Source organism: Bos indicus x Bos taurus, chromosome 4 (assembly GCF_003369695.1).
Source record: "Bos indicus x Bos taurus breed Angus x Brahman F1 hybrid chromosome 4, Bos_hybrid_MaternalHap_v2.0, whole genome shotgun sequence".
Lineage (NCBI taxonomy): Eukaryota > Metazoa > Chordata > Mammalia > Artiodactyla > Bovidae > Bos > Bos indicus x Bos taurus.
In genome coordinates, this window is record NC_040079.1 from 68,597,453 (window position 1) to 68,616,715 (window position 19,263).

General features: G+C 41.4%; 1 protein-coding gene across 1 annotated transcript in view; it reads right to left on the reverse strand.

Annotated features, from left to right (window-relative positions):
* Positions 1-2,806, reverse strand: part of WNT2 (Wnt family member 2) — a 43,899-nt gene extending 41,093 nt beyond the window's left edge. The window contains exons 1-2 of the mRNA XM_027539610.1: positions 2,429-2,806; positions 88-314 (exon numbers count right to left, since the gene is read on the reverse strand). Of these exons, the coding sequence (XP_027395411.1) occupies positions 88-314; positions 2,429-2,511 (310 nt within the window). The 5' untranslated portion in view covers positions 2,512-2,806. The remainder of the gene's footprint in view (positions 1-87; positions 315-2,428) is intronic.
* Between the last annotated feature and the right edge of the window lie 16,457 nt (positions 2,807-19,263).

Below are 19,263 nucleotides of genomic sequence, written 5' to 3' on the forward strand. Positions count from 1 at the left end.
GACAAGATGGGCAGGGGCTGTGAAGACCAAATAAGGGTGTGTGTATGTGAGGGCAGAGCCCATGAGCTGTGTGAAGGCGAGACTTACTTCGGAGCAGGACCCTGCCGAAGAGGCTGTGATCCCTGTCCAGGGTGTTGCAGTTCCAGCGGTGCTGGCGGAACTGGTGCTGGCACTCCATCGTCCACTCAGTAACGCCCAGGCCGATGGCACGCATCACATCCGGGTGTCGGTGGCACAGCTGCCGTTGGTGGCTCACCAGGCCTGGCACGTTGTCACACATCACCCTGGAGGAGCCACTCGTAGCTCTCATGTACCTAGGAAGGACCAACGTTGGGGAGAGTACTGAACAGCAAGGCCTGGCAGGGTGTTTCCCCGGAGTGGGAACAGTTCAAAACAGCATTTCAAATATGAATTCTTTATCCTTTAGGGGATACTAGAAAGCAAAATTTGTTTTGTTTTGTTTTTTTAAACTTAAGTTCACGGGAGAAGTGGCACGGCAGGTGTGGTAAGTGATCTGGTAGAAGCCACCCCAAAACTAAGTGCTGACTGTTTCTTGGCCACGAAGCTAAGACCACCAGATGAGGCTCTGGGCAGAGTGGGAGAGGTGAGGTCTGCAGTCCAGGAATGGGGTGAGAGGGGAAGGGCCAACAGGTTTTTGGAAAACATTTTTCTCAAGAAGGCTCTGATCTCAATATACAGTGTGTCCAGACTTGGTTTTGGAGGAAGTAGACCTTTAGAAGCTCCTCACTGCCATTTTGTTGATCTGATGTTTAAGTGTCTTAAAGAAACTGTCTGTCTAATCAGCACCTACTGGGATCTGATGCTACACTCTCTGCACAGACATGCCATTCTTTTCCTACTAAAGAATCCTTTAAATATTTCCATTTTCCAGCTCTTTTTTGACTTTTATAGAGAACCCTTGGAAAAAAAATCTTTCTATTGTTATTAAGGATACTAAATGTTTGGAAGAATCAAACAGTGTTATAGCTTCATAAAGTACTTTTGAAAAGAAACTTTAACAAAAAATTACATCATCATCTCTACCCAGATGTTCTCTATTAGTTGTGAAATGTTTAGAAAGGTACCTTTTATATAACCCAAGCTGCCATAGGTGTCTTTTGAAGCGATCAAACAAGGAGAATGTCTTTTTCTTGTATTTTCATTATTTTATATGATCATAAAATCGTTACAGCTGTGACTCCCCAAAAATATATTTAAGTGACAGCTGAGAGACAATGTGACAAAAAGCCTAGGCAGTAAATAATGTTTATATACCCATGGAAACAGAAATAGTCATTTTATTGAAAAATGGTCACTCTGATAAATCAATCTTTGATCCTGTGTCAGCAATGTCAAGGCTAAACGCCTTTCTGTTCAAAGCAGCTTAGGAAGGAACTGAACTCCTCTTCCTATCAACCCTTTGCCTTGCTTCTTTGGAGAGCTCGTGTCTTCCTAAAGCTTCCTGCTCTAGTCTTTCATTTGGCCAAGATTCCTTTTGCCAGATTCTTTAAAAAAAAAAAAAAAAAAAAAGCACTTCATAACAGATAACCGATCTTTCTAAATCGAGTTTTAAGTGTCTGGTCTGAAGTTTTTAGGTGCAAAAACGTTAGAGAGTTCTCAACTCTCTCTTCTCAAGATCAGAAGGAGATGGAGAAGAGTTTGTGGGTGGGGAGAGCCTCTCCCCTTGTAACATTTAAGGATGATAACCTGTTAGGTTTCAAAGTTCCTTTACTCTGCAAAATAGAAGATTACCGTATAAAGGGACAGCAGCAAAGTTACCCTTTGAGGTGACTGGTTTCGAACAGGGTAACGTCTTAGAGTCCCCGACCTCTGGAGCTTTCTATTAAGGTGGTAGTCTCTACCTGGGGGCAGCAAAATGTTCTTCCGCCCCACTGGGGTGAAGCACTAGGAATGTGGAAGGACGGGAGAGAATGCAAAATCACACGCTTTGGGTTCCACGGCTCGCGCCTGCCTGAATTGACCCGTCGGTTTACCTTGAGGGTTTTGCGGGGTGGGAGCAGAGGGAGACGATTGTAGTTTTGGAGGTGAGTTTACACGCGCGCGCGTGCGCACGCATACACAGACGTCTCTGCTAGTGGAGCTAGAGACCCGGTTAGCGCTTGTCTAAAAGATCCCGATTTTGCTGTCACTCAGCTGGATCCAAATAAACCAAACATCCGAGCTCTCGTTTGAGGGGCAGTGTGTGTGTAGTGGGTGGCGGTAGTGGTGGAAGGATTGGAGTTGTCAAAGCCGGAATGGCCTTCCGAGGAAAAGCGAAGGGGTGATAGGAGAGGGCAGCAGCTGGGATCGGGTCGGAATCCGTGACTGCCACGGCTGCGAGGAAGCGCCGCCGGGAAGGATCTATGTGACCAGTGCGGTCTCGATTCCCATCTCCAAAATCCCTCGGCGCCCGTGCGCGTGGACTTACCACCATGAAGAGCTGACCTCAGGGCTGAGCCAGGTAAAGAGTAGAGGGAGCCAGAGCCAGATTCCAACGAGACAGGCGTTCATATTAACCCCCTTGCGTCCGCATCAGGTCAGACTCCGTGTGCGGGCGCCATGCGTGCCCGGAGCAGAAGCGCTCGGCGCTGGGAGCGCCTCGTCACGGCCGCCGGCGCCTCGCCGCGCCCCCGCCCCCCGTTCGCGTCTGCGGCGAGTGGCGAGACTCGCTGATAAAGTTTCAAGCGACCAGCGGGGCGAGCGATAAAGGCCAGCTCGGGCCGCCTCGCCCACAGCCAATTCCCCAGGCGCGGCGAGCGCGGGCTGCTGGAGAGCTCTGCGCGCCTCAGGCGCGTCCCGGTCCCTTCAGCTCCCTGCCCGCCCAGGCGCAGCCGAGGGAGGGGGCGCTGCGCCGGCTAGGGTGGCGGAGGCGGTGGGGGTGGGGGGAGCGGTGTTTTATATAAGGGTGGATGAAATGATGGCAAGAGAGGTCTGTGGGTGAAGTGCGGTGGGGAGGAAGAAACACCTCCGTGTGGCCTCGAGCACCCGCGGAGGCAGGCACCTTTCGGGAAGCTCCGGGTCAAAGAGCATCAGTGGGTGCCCAGCTGCGGGACCAAGCGCTCGGGGTAGACGAGGCTACAGAAGTCCCGCAGCGTGCAATGTGGGGAAACGAGGGAGAGGGTAAAGAGATAGCTGTGTACAGGAGGCAGAACCCCAGAGCTGATTTTCAACTCGTTCCTCCGCTTCTCTCCCTAACACCCAAAGGAAGAGCAAACACTTGTAAATTTGGAGCTAAGGAGGGCAAGGTTGGGGAGGGAGGGGCCAGGCCTCAAGGAAATGAGGACCTGTGGCCTTGATTCTTCCGTGCTGGGCTTATATACAGAGCTCGCAGGGACGGGAGCCAGGAAGGTCCCTGACCCTCCGGACCTCACCCAGGCGTACTCAGCCATAGCGTCTGGGGAAGATGCGGCTTTTACGCACACCCAGCTCCTCCCTGGCGCAAAAGAGCATGCAGGGAGGAAGCGAGGCAGCAGGAGCCGGCCGAGGGTCCGCGCCCCAGCCCTGGTCGCGCCTCTTGTCGCCCGGGCGCTCAGCTTTTGCGCCTTGCGGAGGTAAAGAGGCCATCGGTCCTGATCTGGGCCCCCGGCGGGCCCAGAGAAAGAGGCTTGAGCCCGCGGGTGGAGCATCTTGAGCAGCAACTGGCTTGTAGCCCCGCCGTTTATCACCGGAAAGGAAGGAAGACCAGGAACTCGCGGCGGCCGTGAACTGTTCCATTGCTCTTTTCCTGGGGCGGGGGGGACCCACCGCCCGCCTGCCCGCGGAGCATGCCTTGGGGAGTGTGTGTGCGTGTTGGGGGTTGGGTGGGCGCTGTATTGTTCGCAGAGAATGGAGGGGTGGCGGTCCAGATAGGAGGGACACGCTCTCCCCACACCCTATTCCAAGAGCCGAGACTGGCCGGAGCATCAGCTCTCGCTCGGCGCGAACGAGGTGAGAAGCTGGACGGGGCGAATCTCAGAAAAGCCAAAAACCTGAAAGATGCTGTCATCGCCACCCCTTCCCCACCACCGCCCCTCAACCGCTGGTCCCTGGCAGGTCCAGCCCCTCCCAGGCTGACCCAGATACATCCCTGTTTGGGTCCGGAAAGGGAGGGGAGGGAAACAAGCACCGCGCCACCCACGACTCGGGAAGAGCAGGGCTCCGCGCCAGGGCCGCTCCATATCGCTGGGCCGCGACCCAGGGGAAGTTCTGATCGGTCTGTGCCGGGAGGGAGGGAGGGGCAGGGGAGGAGCGGGTTGTGTTTCTGCTCACAGTGTGTGCACAAGCTGGTTGTGTGTGTGTCTGTGCGCGGGTGGCAGTTAAGGGGAGAAGAGAGTGATGAGGTAGGCACCAAACAGCAAGAAATATCTCATTTACGTCTATGCTTATACTCATAAACCTTTTTCCTGGGTGAAGCAGAAGAGTAAGCTAAAATTTACTTCCATTCTCTTTTGTCCACAGTCCCTGCACTTCTACCAGCGACTAGTGAATACTGCAGAGGTGTGGGTGTGTATGTTGGGAAAGGTAGGCTGTCTGTGCTTTTCTCCTGGACAGTGAGACCTGAAACTATCTAAAACACTCAAGTTCCACCCACCTCAGCGCATCTCCCAGTAGAGGGGAGTTAGAAATACAAGGAGTGTGACTATCAGCTTAGAGGCCTTTCCTCCCCACCCAGGGAGTTATGGAGTGGCCAGAAGATCTGCCCTTCAGTTGTAGATGAGGCCAATGAAATGACCTAAACCTGAAACAGACCTCCTGGAATGAGATCAGGACCATCCCCAAAACTAATGAAATCCACTCCAAAGGACTTTATCCTGGGGCAGGAGCAGTACCTCATGACTTGCAGAGAAGAAATCAGCCTTGGTGAATGGTGAAGGCTAAAAAAGTTCAAGAAAAGCTAAATCCAGATGTGAGAAAGGTTCACACAGACACCTCTTCCTGTCCTATCTAGAAGCAGTCTTGACCAGGTGACTTCCAGGTCTGTGAGTCTGTCTTTAACATTCTCCACCCCTATTCACTTATAATCAACTAGCCCTGTACAAATTCTCTACCTGCCCAGCAGGTCTGACTTTCCTCCTACCTCATCTGTACTGAGATGGAGTGCTCACTGCTAGCAGCTGGGAAATGCTCAAGAAAATTAGGAGGAAAGAAAGTTATTACAAACTTCACCTCTCTTCCAATAAAAACTACCATTCTAAGGAAGAATTAAGTAAATTGCACATGATTTCCATCTTGCTATAACAGATGATGAGTTAGGAGAGAGGTCAACGTGCCTTTAGATCTGTGCGTTTAATATCTCATTTTTTATTTCTCATTGAATTGATTGTAAAATTCATTTACTGTATACAGAACCCAATTCTCTTTCTGGATATTAATGTTACTTTACTTGTAACTTTAGTATAGCATTGTAGCCAAATGAGTCAGTCTATTTTCTTAGTTAGATCCATTGTTTGTCTAATCTCCCAGGGCAGAGGGAAAACTAATTTACTAGCAAGCCATCTCCACCCTTTAAAAATGGACAGTTACTTCTTTAACCAAATAGTCATTTGTGTTTCAGTCTGAACTGGCTTCTTCCTAAGGCAGTGACCCCGATTTAGCTACTCACTAACCAGTGATTCAAAAGTCTAGTATTTCCAACTTAGAATCAATGATCTTAAAAGAACATTGTGTATTAACAGAACAGATCAAGGAGGGGAAAGAAAAACTGTATTTTTTTGCTTTCTAAATCTAGTATTATTATATATATATAATGATACAGATAATATATCAAATAAAAACAATATATGTCATTAAACCTTTTTTGCTTGCTAAATCTCCATCTAAGAGAATCATATGCATAAAAAATTTATTAATAAATTTTATTAATAAAGAATTTAGGAGTGACTAAAGGGGAAAGGGAGCAAGACCTTAAGGGCAATGAAAACACTTCAAATTTCAAACTTAACCTTTATTTTTATGTATATGATTCTCTTAGATGGATATACTTAGCAGGAAAAAAAAGTTTTAATGATATATATCCCATGTTTTTATTTGATATACTATCTGGATTCATAGGACTTCCCTGGTGGCTCAGATGATAAAGAATCCACCTGCGGTACAGGAGACCTGGGTTGGACCCGTGGGTCAGGAAGATCCCCTGGAGAAAGAAATGGCTGCCCACTCCAGTATTCTTGCCTGGAGAAATCAATGGACAGAGGAGCCTGGTGAGCTCCAGACCATGGGGTCGCAAAGAGTTGGACACGACAGAGCGACTAACTCTTTCACTTTTACTTATTCTTTGTCAGAAATTGCTTTTATGACAAGTTCTAATATCAATCATTTAAATCTCAATGTGCATTTAAATTAACAGGCACCAAAGACTTGCCTATTACTTACCTATTACCTTAGAAAGTAATAGGTACCTGACTTGTTCTCCTACTGAAAAAAACTATAAGACCTGGACAAAATGATAAGGCAGGTCTTTTCAAGCACTGGGTAATAGGCAGCACACAGCCATGGTCTTTGACAGAAGGAAAAGACACGGAGTGTGCTCCGTAACTGTCCCATACCTGTCCTGATTTTTCTGCTGAAGGAGACTTTTGGGGGAGGAGGGGTGGTGCAAGCAGAGTGGTAGTCTTAGTTAAGCAGGGAGGGTTTAGAGGTCTGGGCTGTTGAAGTACCTGAGATGGGCAGGGTAGACTATCTGAAATATCTGAATATAGGTATCTATAGATGTGTGAATATCTGAAAATATGTAGCTGTGAAAAAGAGGGCCCAAGAAGTCTACACGGAAATTAACCCCGAGTGATTGGCCAAGAGCTGAGCGGAATATAGCTATGACAAGATGCTGCAAGGCTTGGGCAAGTGGAGTTACAAAAAGAAAGGAGAGGAAAAAAAATGTGACAAAAATATTTGAAGATATGTTATACCAGATTTATCTAGTATCATAAAACACATCATTTACATACCCCAAAACACCAAGCAACATAAGTATACAAAGCATATCACGCCTTTCTACATCATGATCAAACAATTTAAACTCAAAAAAGGAGGACAAAAATCTCTAAAGCAGCCAGAGGGGAAAGATGCTTTAAATATAGAGGAACAAGAATACATGTCATAAACTGACTTTTTACTAGCAATAATGGAAGCCAGAAGACAGTTCAGCAACATCTTTAAAATGCTGAAAACAAAAAGTGGTCCACACTGAGTTCTATAATCAGTGAAAATATCCTTCAAAATTGAAAGAGGAGGTCTTCTTTTGTTCTTTCCCTTACCTTGGGAGAGACTACAGTTCATGAGCAAGGGCAAAACTGAAACAGAGCAGTCCCAGTGAAGTTAAACCCACTTTGACAGGATCAAACTGAGTCATGGGTTCTCTATTTGCAAGCCAAAAGAAAATGCAGCCCTCCTTGGAGGAACATAATTTCATTCTGGGTCTCTACAAATTTTTATCTATTATATCTAGCATCAAATCTAAAAGTTACAAAAAGCAAAATAAAAACCCCATAAGCAAACCAACAGAAAATAGACCCACAAATAATTTAGTTTTGATTTATCTGGGGACAGCAAAATAACTAAAATTTAAAAGTTCAAAAAATAACAGATAATTTTAACAGAGAGCTGGAACCCATGTTAGAAGACTTATGAAAATCCTAGAACTGAGGGCAGGGGGGAAGTTAAGACTGAAATTGAGAATGGATGGGTTGAACTATCTAGAACCAGCAGAACAGTGGACTGGTAAACAAGAAGAGAAATGAATAAAAAGTATTCAGGTTAATGCACACACACACACACACAGAGTTAAAAGGGTATAAAAATACAGAACATAAGATATAGCATAAGAATGTCTAACCTAGTTGTAATTAGATATCTAGAAGAAGAGGAGAAAGAGAATGGGACTAAGAAAATATTTCCAAATAAGAATTTTCCAAATTGCTGAAACAAATCAGACCACATATTCAAGAAATCTATAAACTTCAAGAATAAAGACAGGGAAAACCATATTTAAGCAAATCACACAAATGACTGACAAAGACGGGGAAATTATTAAAGCTGCATCAAAAGACAGACACAATAGCTTCAAGAGAGAAATCCTGATACATGACTGGCTTTTCAACAGAACCTACTGAAATCAACAGAAATCAGAAGACAGTAGAATGATATAACGGCTAAACCGGAATTCTATAATCATTGTAAAGATCCTTCAAAAATGAAGACAAAGATAGTTTCAAACAAAAGCTAAGAAAATAAGTATTAAGTCTGTTTTTTAGGCTGAAGGAAAATTATACCAGATGATATTATGAAATTGCAGAAAAGAATGGACACTGGGAAGGGTAAGTCTGTGGGAAAATATAAAATAATATTGACTGTTGAAACAACTATAATATCTTACAAGGTTTAAAGCATGTAGAAGGAAAATATATAACATTAGCACAAAACTCAGGAAGGGACTCTGATTCCAGGTAAGATGGAATAAGTACAATCTGCTGTTTCTCCCACTGAGTACTGCTAGACAATGTGGAAGGATTGCAGAGAGAAGCTATTTGAGGACTCTGAAAAGTGAATGGTAGCAGTGAAGCATTCACTTTGAAAAGTGAATGGGTTAAGAATCACTGACATTTTAAGTTGACTAAGTGATAAGTTTCTTTTTTGTATCTCCTCTGGTATCATGCAGCCTGGACCCAAAGCATGCAAATACTAGAGTAGGGCAGAGAGATCTCCAGGGACAGTCTCTAGAATTTTGATTCAAGGAGCCTAAAAGGAACTCCTAACATACTCAGAGAGAGTGGGGAAAATCCCACTTTCCCCCAGCCCCCAATGTCTCTCATAACTCATGCCCTAGAAAGTTGGTATTGGCAGTAATGGCATTAGCAGCAGCAAGGACCCACATGTGCCTAAAACTCTTAAGAGATGGGAAAAATCCTCTCCACACTGAAGAACTTGGTACCAAGAAGGTGGGACAAAATTTCATGGCTTTTCTCCCCTTTCTCTTTCTCTCCTGTTGTGTGGCTCCAGAAGGGTATAGTCACAGGAAATATATGACAGAGTGAAATAACTAAAACCACAGTTTCTGAACAGAAGACCCAAAAGTATCTAGAAAATCACATACAGAATGAAGAGCTTGGGAAAGTAATCCCACAAAGGTATATGTGAACTCCTATGCTGACCTCCCAGGGTATGCACATGTGGATCTGACTCTAAAAATCATACTTTGAGAAAAGAACAGTGGGATATACCTCTGTCAGGTCCCAGATAAACCACTGGGCTTTACACATGGAGGCAGGCATGGAAATAGCATTACAAAACTTGAAAACTGAAATGTTAATAACACCAGAGCAAGAACCCACAGAAAGGTAAGGTGGTCAGAATTTTTGGCCTGAACCCAACTGGCTTGATTATGTGCTACAACAGGAATATCAACATTCTTCATAGGATTTAAACAAGACTTAGAGTCTCAACATTCTATTCAAAATGTCCAGGATGCCAAAAAATGACTTGACATACAAAGAACCTGTAACATTCCAAAGTGACTAGAAAAGACAGTGGACAGACACCGTTTCATACAGACATTTGAAGCAGCTATGATGAAAATGCTCCAAGAAGTAAAGATGAATACTTTGGAAACAAATGGACAATAGGAAACATCAGGAAAGAAACAGAAAATGGAAAAAGGACCCGCACAGAAGTTTTAGAACTGAAAGAATATGTACTGTCTTCCACAGTGAGACAGTGAAATATCTCACTGAATAAGGGCAGTAGCAATATTGGAATGGCAGAAAAATGTGAGTGAATTTGAAGCCATATCAGTAGAAATTATCTAGTCATAACAGAAGGAAAAAAAAAGAGTGAAAAGAAATGAACAAAGCTTCAGGAATCTCTGAAACAATATAAACAGTCCATTGCAACAAAAAATATTTGCAGAACTAATGGCTAAAAATTTCATAAATTTGGTCAAAGGCAAAAACCTTGAGATTCAAAAACCCCAAACAGGACAAACCCAAAGAAATCCATGCCATGACACATAATAACAAAGCTACCAAAACCTAAAGAGGAAGACCAAATCTTGTATGACAATAGAGACAAGTGATACATTACTTATGAGGAACAAAGGAAAATGATGATTTGAATGACTGTAGATTTCTCATGAAAAATTGTGAAAGCAGAAAGGAATGAAACAGTCTTTTTCAAAGCTCTGAGAGAAAAGAGCTCAGTCCAGAATTCTATATCCAGTGAAAATACATTCATGAATGAAAATGAAATAAAGATACCCTCAGATGAAGGAAAAACATAAAATTAATTATCAGTAGACTTGTTTTTAAAAGAAATGGCTAAAGGAAAATTTTAAGTTAAAAGGAAAATGACCCAAGAAAGAAATTTGGAAAATCTGGTATGAAAAATAAAAGGCAAAGAAATGGTAAATAGATGGATATATATTATAAACTTCTGCTTCTCTCCAGTTCTTAAAAATATGTTTGATAGTTGAAGGCAAAAATAATAACATTGTGTGATAGTGGTTTCACTGAAATTATGATAGGCATTGCATTGAATCTATTGATTGCTTTGGGTTTGTGTTGTGTTCAGTTGCTCAGCCATATCAGGCTCTTTGTGACTCTATGGACTGTAGCCCTCCAGGCTCCTCTGTCCATGAATTTCTTCAGGCAAGAAAACTGGAGTGGGTTGCCATTTCCTTCTCCAGAGGATCTTCCTGACCCAGGGACTGAAGCCACATCTCCCGTGTTTCCTGCATTGCAGGTGTATTCCTTACCACTGATCCACCAGGGAAGCCTGTTTTGGGTAGTTGTTATAAAGCCCATTTATTTATGTCTTCTAATTCATTCATCAGTGTCTTATAGCTTTCATTGTATGTGTATCTCATCTCCTTGGCTAAATTTATTCCTAGGTATTTTATTCTCTTATGCAATTTAAAATGTAACTTTTTATTTTCCCTTTTTGATAGTTCATTATTAGTATATAGAAATGTAACTAACTTTTGTATATTGATTTTATATCCTTCAAGTGCATGGAATGCATTTATTATAATAGTTCTTTTGGTGGAGTTTTTAGCTTTCTTATATATAATATCATGTCATCTGCAAATAGATGCAAATTTCATCTTCCTTTTCAATTTGGATGGCTTTTTTCTCTTTCTTTCTTGACTATTACTCTGGCTAGCACTTCCAATGTTGAATAAAAGTGGTGAGAGTGGGAATCTTTGTCTTTTTCCTGATCTTAGAAGGTTTCTTTTTTTAAAAAAGCCATAGAGTAAAGTGTTTGCTGAAGGCTTATAATATATGGCCTTTCTTGTGTTAAGGTATTATACATTGCTTCTAAACCCACGTGGTTGAGTATTTTTATGAGCGATGGATGTCAAATTTTGTCAAGTGCTTTTCCTGTGTCTGTTGAGATGATCATATGAGTTTATCCTTCCTTTTGTTAATGTGGTATATCACACACTGGTTTGTAGGCATTGACTGGACCATCACTGCATGCCTGGAATAAATCCTACTTGATTATGGTAGACGTTTATGGTAACAATATGGTTAATCATGTGTTGTTGAATTTGGTTAGCTAGTATTTTGTTGAGGATTTTTGCCTCTGTGTTTATCAAGAATATTGGACTATAATTTCTTTTCTTGTCATGTTCTCGTCTAGTTTTAGACATTAGGTATCAGAGTAATACTGGCCTTATAAAATGAGTTTGGAAGTGTCCTCTCTTCTATCTTTTGGGAAAAGTTTGAGAGGGATTGTTATTAATTCTATTTAAAATGTTTCATAGAATTGACCAGTGAAGCCATCTGTTCCTGACTTTTGTTTTTTGGGAATTTTTTTTTTTTATTACTAATTCCATCTCCTTCCTAGTAATAGATCTGCTCAGATTTTCTGTTTCTTCATGTTTTAGCCTTGATATGTTGTATGCTTCTAGGAACTTAAATGTTTCTTCTAAGTTGTTCAATGTTTTGGTATATGTGTGCTAAGTTGCTTCAGTCATCTCTGACTCTTTATGACTGCATGGACGGTAGCCTGCTGCATTCCTCTGTTCATGGGGATTCTCCAGGCAAGAATACTGGATTGGGTAGCCATTCCCTTCTCCAGGGGATCCTCTTGACCCAGGGATCGAACCTGTGTCTCCTGCAGCTCCTGCATTACAGATGGATTCTTTACCACTGAGCCATTGGGTAAGCCCATTTTAGTGTATAATTCTTCATAGTAGTCTTTATGATTTTTTGTATTTCTGTGGCATAAATTATGTTGTCTTCTCTTTCATTTCTGATTTTGAGTTCTCTCTTTTATTTTTGGTGAGTCCAGCTGAAGATTTGTCAATTTTGCTTATCTTTTCAAAAAACCATTTCTTAGATTCATTGATCTTTTCTTGTTGTTCGGTCGCTCAGTCATGTCCACCTCTTTGTGACCCCATGGACTGCAGCACACCAGGCGTCTCACCATCTCCCAAAGTTTGCCCAAGTTTATGTCCATTGCATTGGTGATCTTTTCTATTATCTTTTAAAACTTTAATTCATTTCTTTCCACTTTGATCTTTGTTATTTCCTTCTACTAATTCTGGGTTTAATTTGTTCTATTTCTAGTTTCTTGAGGTATAAAGTTATATTGTTTATTTGAGACCTTTCTTGTTTCTTAATGTAGTCATTTATCACCATGAATTTCTCTCTCAGAACTGCTTTTGTTGTATCCCATTAGTTTTGATATATTTCCATTTTCATGTCTCAAAATGTAGACAGCTAGGTTGCTTCCACATCTTGGCTATTGTAACTAATGCTGCTATGAACATTGAATGTTTTACAATTGAATGAATTACATGAATCTTTTCAAATTAGTGTTTTTGTTTTCTTCAGATGTATATGCAGGACTAGAATTCCTGAATCATATGGTAGTTCTTTTTTTAGTTTTTTGAGAAACACCCATACTTCCTTTCCACAGTGGCTGTACCAATTTACATTTCTACCAACAGGGACCTAGGGCTCCTTTTTCTCCCCATACTCACCAACATTTATTACTTGTTGTATTTTGATTATAGTCATTCTGACAGGTGTCAGAGGATACTTCATTGTGGTTTTTATTTGTACTTTCCTGCTGTAGCGATGTGAAGCATCTTTTCATGTGTCTGTTGGCCATCTGGCTGTAGGGTCCTGGGTCTCAGGTCTAATGCCTGTCCACTGGTGAGTGGGGCCAGTCCTGGGCCGCTGATGGCCAGGGCCATATCCAGGGTCGGCTGTGAGCTCAGGTGGTGTTCAGGCAGCCTATCTGCTGACAGATGAGCCTGTGTCCTCACCCAGTTAATTGTTTGGCCTGAGATGCCCTAGTCCTGGTGCCTACAGGCTGGGATCTGGGGCAGGGGTCCTAGGATTAATAAGGTAGAGGAAGGATTCCAAACTTGCCAGCACCAGTGTCCAGGTAGCTGAATGAGCCCCTAGGATGGCTGCTGCCACTGGCTGTGTCCCCAAGGCGAGCTTCAGTTGCCTCCTGCCTCTTTGGAAAACTCTCTCAGTCATCAGGTTTCATCAAGCTCCTTTTAAATTAGTACTTCTGCCCTGGGTCCCAGAGCATGTTAGATACTGAGTGCACTGTTTAAGGTGGAGTCTCTATTTCCCATAGCCTCCTGGGTTTCCTGGAAGTAAGTTCCACTGGCCTTCAAAGCCAGGCATTCTGGGGCTGTCTTCCCAGCATGGGCTCTCCAATCTGAGGATCCCAGTATGGGTTGGTCCCCTTCACTCCCTGGGGAGAACCGATGCGACTGTAGTGATTCTCTCGGTAGTGTCACCCACCTGGGACTATTGGTCTTAACTACACTGTGGTTCTGAGACTCCTACCCATTTCTTTGCAGTTCCTTCTTTTTCTCTTTAGTTGCATAACATCTTTTCTGGACGTTCTGGTCTTTTTCACTGATAGTATTTACATAAATACTTGTAATTTTGGTGTGCCCATGAGAGGAGGTGAGCCTCATGGTCTTTCTACTCTGTTGTCTTGGCAGTGTCCCTCTTTTGCTGCTTTTAAGAATCTCTCCTTATCTTTTACCTTTTGACAGTTTAGTTATAATGTGTCTTGATGTGAGTCTTTTTGGATTCCTTTTATTTGAAACATTCTTAGGCTTCCTTGATCTTGATGTCTGTTTCCTTCCCCAGGTTAGGCAAATTTTCAGTAAATATTTCGTCCTCTTTAGGGGGGCCTAAATATTCTTTCTCATTTCTCATTTCTCCTTCTCTGTTTCCTATAATGTGAACATTGGTCCTCTTGATGTTGTCCCGCAAGTCCTTTAAGCTGTCTCCACTCTCTTGCATTCTTTTCTTCCTTTATGTTCCTCTCACTGGATGAATAAGAAGCCTGCCCTCAGGCTGAAGGGTTTAAAAGAAGCAAATAAGCCTCTTTTCATGAAGGAGCCTCCAGTGTTTCAGCCTACTGCCTCTGCTCTATGCTCTGAGAAGCAGCCAGTGAGTCTGTGTGAGCCTGTTAAGAACTGTCTCTCCATTCACTATAGTCTTGTAGATCTCATGGATGCAAGCTTCTTGGCTTTCAAAGCTAGATTTTTTGAGGGCCCATCTTGAGTGTAGTAAGGTAAAGCAGAAGGACATGTAACATAGGAGATATTGTTGTAGCTATGGAAAAATACAACCTTCCACACTCTTCTCTCTGGCAGAAGTAGTTCACATTACTTTGCATGCACAAAACCTTCACTCTCTCCCACTCTTGTCGTATTGAATTATAGTATTGGTTTGAAGTCTAGGACCTTGTTATCTAAATTAGTTGTAGTACAGATAAGTCTCTTCAGGCAGTGATTCTAAAATGTATATGAAAATGCAACAAGCTTAGAATAGTCTAATAATTTTGAAGAAGAGCCAAGTTGGGCTGTGGGCTCTCAAACTTACTTAATAAAAACTATAATCAGATCAGATCAGATCAGTCGCTCAGTCGTGTCCGACTCTTTGCGACCCCATGAATCGCAGCACGCCAGGCCTCCCTGTCCATCACCAACTCCCGGAGTTCACTCAGACTCACGTCCATCGAGTCAGTGATGCCATCCTGCCGTCTCATCCTCTGTTGTCCCCTTCTCCTCTTGCCCCCAATCCCTCCCAGAAGCAGAGTCTTTTCCAATGAGTCAACTCTTTGCATGAGGTGGCCAATGTACTGGAGTTTCAGCTTTAGCATCATTCCTTCCAAAGAAATCCCAGGGCTGATCTCCTTCAGAATGGACTGGTTGGATCTCCTTGCAGTCCAAGGGACTCTCAAGAGTCTTCTCCAACACCACAGTTCAAAAGCATCATTTCTTTGGCGCTCAGCCTTCTTCACAGTCCAACTCTCACATCCATACATGACCACAGGAAAAACCATAGCCTTGACTAGACGAACTTTTGTTGGCAAAGTAACGTCTCTGCTTTTGAATATGCTATTTAGGTTGGTCATAACTTTCCTTCCAAGGAGTAAGTGTCTTTTAATTTCATGGCTGCAGTCACTATCTGCAGTGATTTTGGAGCCCAGAAAAATAAAGTCTGACACTGTTTCCTCTGTTTCCCCATCTATTTCCCATGAAGTGATGGGACCGGATGCCATGATCTTCGTTTTCTGAATGTTGGGCTTCAAGCCCACTTTTTCACTCTCCACTTTCACTTTCATTAAGAGGCTTTTTAGTTCCTCTTCACTTTCTGCCATAAGATGCTGTAAAGAGCAATACTGCATAGGAACCTGGAATGTCAGGTCCATGAATCAAGGCAAATTTGAAGTGGTCAAACAAGAGATGGCAAGAGTGAATGTCGACATTCTAGGACATCAGCGAACTGAAATGGACTGGAATGGGTGAATTTAACTCAGATGACCATTATATCTACTACTGCGGGCAGGAATCCCTCAGAAGAAATGGAGTAGCCATCATGGTCAACAAAAGAGTCCGAAATGCAGTACTTGGATGCAGTCTCAAAAACGACAGAATGATCTCTGTTCGTTTCCAAGGCAAACCATTCAATATCACAGTAATCCAAGTCTATGCCCCAACGAGTAATGCTGAAGAAGCTGAACGGTTCTATGAAGACCTACAAGACCTTTTAGAACTAACATCCAAAAAAGATGTCCTTTTCATTATAGGGGACTGGAATGCAAAAGTAGGAAGTCAAGAAACACCTGGAGTAACAGGCAAATTTGGCCTTGGAATACAGAATGAAGCAGGGCAAAGACTAATAGAGTTTTGCCAAGAAAATGCACTGGTCATAACAAACACCCTCTTCCAACAACACAAGAGAAGACTCTATACATGGACATCACCAGATGGTCAACACCGAAATCAGATTGATTATATTCTTTGCAGCCAAAGATGGAGAAGCTCTATACAGTCAACAAAAACAAGACCAGGAGCTGACTGTGGCTCAGACCATGAACTCCTTACTGCCAAATTCAGACTTAAATTGAAGAAAGTAGGGAAAACCACTAGACCATTCAGGTATGACCTAAATCAAAAACTATAATAATTAGGGTCAAGTGATAATTGCAAGAATAGTCAAGTAGAAACAAGTTTAAAATAATAGAGTCCCTAAATGGGGCTCTACATACAGAATCAACTTGTTTTTCAGAAAAATGCAAAGCAATTTATTGGGGAAAGAAAGCTTCTTTCAAAATTTGGCACTAGAGCAAATGGATAGCTGAATGAGCAAAATTAATCTTTAACCCTACCTCGTATAATACCAAAAATAAGTATTTTTTTACATGGATCATATTTATGACATTGATCATAAATCTTGATATGAAAACTAAACAACACAATCAAGCTTCAAGAATAAAACACAGGACAACACCTTAAAGACCTTTGTATGAGCAGATATTTCTTAAACAGAACATTAAAAGCGGTGTGAGGGAAAAGAGAAACGTGTTGAACTTAATTAAGAATTTCTGTTCATCAAAATACACCATTAAGAAAGTTTGAAAAGCAAACCTCAGACTAAGAGAAGATATTTTCAATACGTATATAAAGGACTTTTGTCTTGAATATTGTAAGAATTCCTGCCAGTTAAAAAAGAAAAAGGTAGACGATCCAATTATAAAATGGGCAAAAACCTTGGATAGTCATTTCACAAAGAACATATTCAAATATCTAACAAATATAAGAACAAGAGCGAATAAAACAAAAGGAGAATGATCAGAGTTAAAGTTTTCCAGGTTATAATTTTAAGAGGAAGGCAGAGTTACTCGTTCTCCTTAGACTTTGCATCTGTTGTTATGTTAAAATTTTAAGGATAATCACTAAAAAGAATATGTAATTTACAATATGGTTGAAAAAAGAGGAGGACTTAAAAAACTCCATAGGGAATTCTCTGGTAGTCCAGTGGTTAGGATTCTGTGCTTTCACTGCCAAGGGCTCGAGTTCAATCCCTGGTCAAGGAACTACGATCCCACAAGCCCTGCAGTACAGCCAAAATAAACAAAAAACAAACAACAACAACAAAAAACAACAACTTCATAAATCAGTGAGACGAAGGAAAGGAGAAAAGCTTAATAAAAGCCAAAGGGATGCTGCTGCTGCTGCTGCTGCTAAGTCACTTCAGTCGTGTCCGACTCTGTGCGACCCCATAGACGGCAGTCCACCAGGCACCGCCGTCCCTGGGATTCTCCAGGCAAGAACACTGGAGTGGGCTGCCATTTTGGTGGGAATAAATATAAATACACCAATAATCACAAGAAATGTAAATTAAACTTTCCAGTTCTTTTTAAGGACAGGATTGGCAAATTTATTTCCTTTTAGGACACAGGTTAAAAAATGAAAATATGAGAATAGTAAAGGACATATCAGGAAAATAATAGCTTCTTAAAAAGTATACCTTTACTAGTATCAGAAAAAAAAATAGATTTTAATTAGAAACATTAGTTAGGGATAAAAAAAAGTTGGATCATATAATGATAAAAAATAAAATCCACCTGTAAGACAATAATCTTAATTCACCTAACATTACAGTCTCAAATCTTCATAGCAAAGATGAGCAGAAATACTAGGTTAAATTTAAAATCTTAGTGATATTTAACCCACTGCTGTCATTAACTGACTATATCATTTTTTTTTTTCTGCCTTGTAACACATAATTTAAAACAACCAAAATTTTGATGCTTAAAATAATAGCCATGTGTTAGCTATTTTGTGAAGCAGAAATGTAAACAGGTTTGAGCTGGGCACGCATTTGATGGCCTCACTGTCATGTCAGTGAGTTTGCTAGAGTGAAGGATAATGGGGGCATGGTTATTTCATTATATTAAGCTATCTTGAACTTGTTGATGTGAGGGAGGATCAGAAAAGCAACAAGAGTGGAAAGCCTAAGGCACACCTAAAGCAAACCCTGAAGCCTTTGTTTCCATCCTTTTTGCTAATGTCCCATTGGCCAAAAAAAAAAATCAAATGGCCAATGTGGATACTGAGGGTTATGAAAGAGACTCCACATGCTTTCCCATTGCAAGGGCATAAATACAGGGAAGAAATACTAGGAAGTATTAGAAATAGTCCCCAAATTAACAAGAACATCCATTTTGACCGCTATTATTAACACTGGGACTGAGGTTCTAAAATGTTCTAAGGTAAAGAAATAAGTATAAGAAATAGGAAGAGGTCAAAATTTCATTATTTGCAAATCTATATATAGAAAACCTGAAGCAATCAGTGGGCAAAATTATTAAGATGAATAAGACAGTTCAGAATCTTGATTTGTATTTAAGATCAAGCACAGAAGTAATTATGTTTCTCAGCCAGCAATAAACAAATTCAAATGGAGTAGTAAATTACTGTTGTGCTACTAGATATTAAGGTATGTTATAAAGTCTTGGTACTTAAAACAGTGTGATATTGACAGCAAATAGATGCATGGAATAAAACATAAAACTCAGGTCCATAAGTCATTAGAAATTAGGCATAGAAATAAGTACCATTTCAAATCAAGGAGGAAAAGATTATTTTAAAATGGTGATGTGAAAATTGGCTCACTATAAGGGAAGAAATGTTACTGGATTTCTGTTTCACACTGTGCATAAAAATAATTTTCAGCTCTGTTAAGGTCTAAAACATAAAAATTAAAACTTTAAAAACAAAAAATATAGGTAAGATTTTTTAAATGTTTGGGCAACAAAGAACATCATAAACAAAAGATAAGCAGTAGACAGAAATCCAGTACATGTTACAGGTAAATGACTGATATTTCAAATATTTAAAGGAGTAAAACCCAGTAAGAAACAGTTCAGTAGAAAGATAAGCAAATGATAGTAGAAAACAATTTATAGGGAGAAAATGGCCTATAAATCTAAGAAATGCTCAGTTACACTAGTAATCAG